This window comes from Limanda limanda, chromosome 4 (genome assembly GCF_963576545.1).
Source record: "Limanda limanda chromosome 4, fLimLim1.1, whole genome shotgun sequence".
Taxonomy (NCBI): Eukaryota; Metazoa; Chordata; class Actinopteri; order Pleuronectiformes; family Pleuronectidae; genus Limanda; species Limanda limanda.
Genome location: NC_083639.1, coordinates 10,318,699 through 10,324,997, shown reverse-complemented (window position 1 = coordinate 10,324,997; position 6,299 = coordinate 10,318,699). Strand labels below are relative to the sequence as shown.

Sequence of the window (6,299 nt, the reverse complement as noted above, 5' to 3'; positions counted from 1 at the left end):
TCCTTCCCCGGAAAGTCTCGTGAGACGATTAGTAGAGGACCTCTCAGAGAAGGTAAGTGAGGACCCGACCTCCATCCAACCATCATATGCACGTATGTTCCTGTGGCCGTTAAACCAACAGTGTGTGTTTAGTGTGTGTGTTGGGTCTGTGGCGGTCTGTGGCCTCGCTGTCCCCCGGGCTGAGGCAGCAGGGCTCGGCTCCGTGGCGGCGGGATGTCCGCTGTGGATGGATGTGTGGGATGGAGGCTCGCTGCTAGCCGCCGTCACGTCTCATCGATTCAGCGGCTACAGCCAACACGGACAGAAATCTGTCAATAGACATTATCAAGATTATGCGCTAAAATACGGAATGAACAGTGTTTTCCCGCAGTAGCGTGGCAGAGTGCGGGGCCGACCCGGCGGACAGCGGCAGGTTAGCGGTGTCGTTACGCACCGTAACACCGCCGGCTAACGTGAACCTGCCGGAGTCCCCTGGGGCTGGAGGAGTGGATGTCACCAGAGGCCGGGCTGTCTGATGACATCCCCATCACAGACTTATACTGGTTCAACACAGTGGGCTGGGGGGGGGGGCTGCTGTCAGTGAGTGGATCCTCTTCAGCACCAAGGACAGTGACGATGAGACTCACGTCACTTCCTCTGTCTTCACCTTGTTTTAGCTCCTGTTTCTGTCTAAAGGTTCATCAGACTGGAGATATACATAAACAAATAGATAAGCAACACTGTCATCTACACTGGATACATCAGAAAACACAGTGTGATCCACATGCACCTCTATGTGGGCCCACCATGTTTTTATGTATGTCTGCATTTTATTCCCGAATATTGTCATTCTGTTTCCTATAATTTATTTATATGGCATCTATTGCATGTGTCCATCCTGACAGAATGAACCATCTTGTGTTTCTCATCCTTAGGTTTCATTTGTAACTCTCAGTTTGATTAGTCTGTTTTGTTGATGTTCCAACCATCCAATATCTATACCTCCTCCCCTTGAGGGTTGCAGGGGGAGCTGGAGCAAATCCCAGTTTGCATTGGGCGAGAGGCAGGGTAGAGGGTTCAACCCTGGGAGGTCGCCGTGTATCCCAGGGCCAACATACAGAGAGAAACAGACCTTGACTCTCACTTTCATACCTACAGTGAATTTACAGTCTTTTCTTAACCTATAACCCTGATCTTCATGTCTTTTGACTGTGAGAGGAAGCTGGACCCACGCACACGGGGAGAACATGCAAACTCCACAGACAAAGACCCTAACCCGGGATTCAAACCTTCCTGTTGCGAGGTGACAGAGATAACCACCCCACCACCATGCTGCACTAACGATGTAGCATGTTGATCAGATTGTGATTTGAGATAAATTTGACTTGACACGGCTTGAAGTGCAATATTTGACACCACGCAGCATTCTACCATGTTCACGAGTGCTGCTCAGCATCATGTGAACTACAGGGTGAAATGTGGTCTCCTTTTGTCTCTTTCTCTGGACGGGATCAGCTGACTTTGTGTTAGACAGATTCACTGAACGTGTTTTTCGGTCTGGTAATATAGGACATTTTTATATGTGCTCTGAGGGCTTGGCGCTGTTCCAGGCTAACATTTGAAGGAGGGGGAAGGAAAATAAACAATCTGAACAGATTGTGCTGTAGCCTGGGGTCATGGTACTGACATGCATCTCACTCCCCCTCTCTGTTGTGATGACTGTGGGCAATAAGCATAGCTGTCCACCTGTCTTTGAGAATGCATATAGAGGTGAGAGTTTATGGAGCCGTCATTTAGAATGGTGGGAGGAGGCTGGCTGGAGCATTTCTGCCTCTGTTACTTAACAAAGGCCTTACAGACTAGTGATGCTGTTTTTGTTTTAATGTGTTTATAATGTTGTCATTCATTTAATTACTTCCAAGTATCACTGAACAGTTTCTTACTCTGTTTCTCTCCTTCAGCCTTCCTTCATAACTAATCCCCTTTCGTCAACTGACACTGGCATTCAGCCTCACAACTGAAGCTGCTCTCTGAAGTTTAAAATCCTTATCTGAATCATGGGAAACATTTTTGGGAATTTGCTGAAGAGCCTCATCGGTAAGAAGGAGATGAGGATCTTGATGGTGGGGCTCGATGCTGCAGGGAAAACAACAATCCTCTACAAGCTCAAGTTGGGGGAAATCGTCACCACAATCCCAACCATCGGTAGGGGAACAGAATAGTAAAACCGACATTTATGATAGATACCTGTGTTTGCTTTATATGTTGCGTGACCCTGCTCCTGCTTCCAGGGTTTAATGTGGAGACGGTGGAGTACAAGAACATCAGCTTCACTGTGTGGGACGTGGGTGGGCAAGACAAGATTCGCCCCCTCTGGAGACACTATTTTCAAAACACACAGGGTGAGCAGAGCTAACCAGAGGCTAACACCAGCCTCGATGGTGTTTACACCCTCTACTTCTAAAGAAAATATTTATCTTTGTGTGTTTTTGCTGTTTCAGGTCTAATCTTTGTGGTGGACAGTAACGACAGAGAGCGTGTGAATGAGGCACGAGAGGAGCTGATGAGGATGCTTGCTGAGGACGAGCTCAGGGATGCAGTGCTCCTTGTTTTTGCCAATAAACAGGCAAGAAATCATTACTGTTCTGCATGTTCATAACACATACAGTATATATACAACAGGCTTGTAGTGGGAGATCAACCCCTAAAAACTTTCTTCTGTTTGAATCTTTGCGATACAATTCAACTTCTTTGTGTGACTGATCTTTGCATAACAGCATTTTGCTTCCATGTATGCTGAGTATATAATATCATGAGAGTATACATGGAATAATAACTGTCAGAAAAACGGTATGTGGAGGATTAGAGTCATTTGTTTTTATGAATCCAATGTATCCTTCAGAATTCATGACTTTCCAGTCCATGAAGAGAGGAAACACGAAATAAATGCTAGTTGGATGCATCTAACATCGAAAGATCAAAAGATAATGTATGTACAATCAAGTATGATAAGAAAAGTGGTACATTTTCTACATAGAAACAATGGAAACAGAAGTTTTCGTAACTGTCGTGGAAATTGGTCAAAATGATAAAGAAAGTGATAAATACAATTCTGGATTTGCCACAAAAGTTAATGGGTTCCATCAAATTGGTTCAGTAGTTTTTGTATAGTCTTGGTAAACAGACAAATAGCAGTGGAGGTAATAATTGACTTCACACAGTGTTTCCCACAGAATTGATTCTTTAGGAAAATAGAGCAGACAGCTCCACAAGGATTCAACAAAACACTAACTGAGAGAGTTCTTACGTTATCATGAGATGTTTAATGTCTGGTAAATGATTTATCCCCAGTAAATACATACATGCATTAATTCTTGTCTTCAGGGTCACACATAGTTTTATCACTAATCCTCTCAGATTGAGGGTAGCACTTTCTCCTGGCTGACGTCTCACCTCTCTGACAGGATTTACCAAACGCCATGAACGCTGCTGAGCTCACAGACAAGCTGGGCTTACACTCCCTGCGCCACCGTAACTGGTACATCCAAGCCACCTGCGCCACCAGCGGGGACGGGCTCTATGAGGGTCTTGATTGGCTGGCCAATCAACTCAAGAACAAGAAATAAGAAGACAACTGGAAACAGCAGCGGGCAGCTGCACCTATCCACCTTTATATTGATTTTTGTTTTTTTGAGAATGGGGCTGTGGGTCAGGAACAAGGGTTTTGGTTGATCGGTGCAAAGAAAGATTCAGGGTCCTGAGGGAGATTTTCAGCTTTCGTTTTCAGTCTGTTGAGGTTTCCAATAGTTTTCAGCTCTCATTGCAAACAGATTATCACATACTCTGTATTTCACCACTCACACACACACTCTCACACGTGCACTCACAAGAACACTAACCTTAAGCAATCACAGCCGACACTTGCTCTTCCTGTGTTAACGTCTTGTATAGATGCAGTGTTCTGTGTGTTCGTCTCTAGGTGCCGTACCGAGGCATGTGTGTGACTCCACTGAGTCGACAAGGAATCAAATACGACTTTTTTTGTTGCTGTCAGTCATTCGTGCAAAGCACTTGTCTGTGTCGTTTGCACTTCCTGTGTGTGTTTTCCCCCTCTTCTCCTGTGGGAGCCATGAGAACAATCACAGCCGGCAGATTCACGTCACCATGATTCAAACTGCGCTTACCTTTAGTTTTACGAGCAACTCCGAGGCACTTTGACACTCAGATAACGTGTGTTCATGTGAAATGTATATCTTCTTGCAAGCGGCTCAGACACACAACAACAGTCCTCTTACCGCCTCATTTTAAAAACCTTTTGATATCTGTGGCATCTTTCTATAATCCGCTTGTGAGATCCCGAAGCGCTGAAGCCCCCCCTTTTTAAATCTTTACAAATGCACTGCACAGTCTGGCTCGCCTGACCTGCATGCACTGTGGTAGATGTCGCTTGCAGTGTTGCGTACCTTTTTCATCCTCTGAGCTGCATGGATGTTGACGCTGGTTTGTTATATTTCCTCAAACTAGCTTGATTGTGTTCTGGTGCTGTTTGCAAAAAAACAACTTCCTGCTTAGTACTTTGTGTCTAAAGCTGCGTAGTCAGCTTCATGGTCTGTTAATGGGAAAGCAGTGTATCGGTTGACCTGCACAGAAACACAAGACCAGCATAGATGCTGCTTGTCTGCCATCTTGTTTTCGTCCATGTGAGTCACTCAAACTGCTTCGGGTTGCTCTCGCTCCATGTGTTTTTGTCTCCGACTTGCATATCGAGGGAGCAGGTAATAGTTGGTGATTCTGTCGCTGATAACTCTGTGTTACTGAATGTGAATATTGTCGATGAATCTATAAATGGCTGTACTGTAATTTATTTGACATGGATTTTCCTTTATTTTCTGTGACGTGTCAGCATAATTATACGGCAGAAAGCAGGGTAAACAGATTAATACGTGGGTGTTGTAGTTTTTGGAGATTCATCATCATATCGGAACGGGCGACACGTCACTACGTCGCCCTGATACCAGCAGATCCACAGATTTCTGTCAATAGAAATGATTTGTGTGTGCCATACGTGGGTAGTGCTACTCACTCACCAGTGACAGTGCAACATACTGTATATTCACTCCAACCTATCAATGCATTGTTTATATTCAACATGTTTAGTCATGAGTTTTATCATTTGGGTTTTGTGGCCTTATATTTGGTCATGACTTCACATGACTTTCTTTGAGCTAGTTTGAGTCACATATATTTATCTATGGTATATAGAATGATTTGCAGATTTATTTCTCTATGCCCTCAAAAGGCAGGGTGTGCACCATGGTGTGAGGTGATGAGGCAAAGGTTTTGTCCGACAGTATCGTTTGTTCTGCGAGTAAACTTGATTCATATTTGATGGTAGGTTTCTTTGGTTTGTTTTTTGGGCTGTAAAGAAACTTTGATGTAGACAGTCTCTGTGAAATAATGATGATCAGTGCGAACATAAAAATAAAAAAAGCAAAAAAAGTCCAACCTGTGATGATTCATTCCGTACCATTACAGTTACACAGGTAGATTTAAAGACGGTGAAGATTAAATGTCCCGATGCAAAATGCATGGGGAAATGTGTGTGTGATGTAAGATGTAACAAACAAAATACTGCTGTGTTACAAATAAACCCATTTTCTGTATGACCTGTCTCATTGAGTGTGAGTGAGCGTTACTGATGAACTTCCAACATCAACCTTCACACATATTCATGTAAGACAATGGCATCATGGAGGCTGTTACAAGTTGCAGCCAGAAGAGGACAGTGTTTAGCAGCAGTATCTAACAGTTAACAGTTTCCTAAAAAGTTTTATGATCACATTTTATGTTCATGGTCTGGAAACCCTTGCACCAGCTTTACAGCACGTGAAACATACCTAACATGCAACTATAACTTTCATTTTGTCTCCTGGATATGTTTCCTGATGTTATGGGAATTGCTTCTAAACCTGATTTTTGAACTGATGAAATGTTTCAAAAATCTGCAAATCAAAATGACGCATTACACCTGTTTGAGGTCTCAGAGACCACAGCTGTTCAACTCCTCATTTTCATTTGCTTTATAGCTGCTTCATATGCTCTAGAGTAATAAATTAAGTAATAAACGAAGCAATGGATGGAAATTTCATTTTTTTGTCTTGACAGTTTGAGGGTGGAAGCTGTAGGATCTCAGCAGATCAGCAGGTTTCGGCTGTGTCCATGGATATGTGGTGCATTTTTTTCACCTTTTCCATTTTACGAGAATCATTAATAGTGTTTCAATTTTATCTTGTCAACAAATGGGATTCAGCTGGATTGGT

General features: G+C 43.5%; 1 protein-coding gene across 1 annotated transcript; it reads left to right on the top strand.

Moving 5' to 3' along the window:
- Window positions 1-1,958: 1,958 nt before the first annotated feature.
- On the top strand, window positions 1,959-3,759 carry LOC132999383 (ADP-ribosylation factor 3). The gene is made up of 4 exons (XM_061069043.1): window positions 1,959-2,184; window positions 2,271-2,381; window positions 2,481-2,605; window positions 3,444-3,759. Exons 1-4 carry the CDS (start codon window positions 2,037-2,039, stop codon window positions 3,603-3,605), a joined length of 546 nt encoding a protein of 181 aa, XP_060925026.1. The 5' UTR covers window positions 1,959-2,036; the 3' UTR covers window positions 3,606-3,759.
- The last annotated feature ends 2,540 nt before the right edge of the window (window positions 3,760-6,299 follow it).

Coding starts and splice junctions, on each gene's coding strand:
- LOC132999383 (XM_061069043.1), top strand. CDS start 2,037: ATGGGAAACATTTTTGGGAATTTGCTGAAGAGCCTCATCGGTAAGAAG. Junction 2,382..2,480: donor CTATTTTCAAAACACACAGG/GTGAGCAGAGCT, acceptor TTGCTGTTTCAG/GTCTAATCTTTGTGGTGGAC. Junction 2,606..3,443: donor TTGTTTTTGCCAATAAACAG/GCAAGAAATCAT, acceptor CCTCTCTGACAG/GATTTACCAAACGCCATGAA.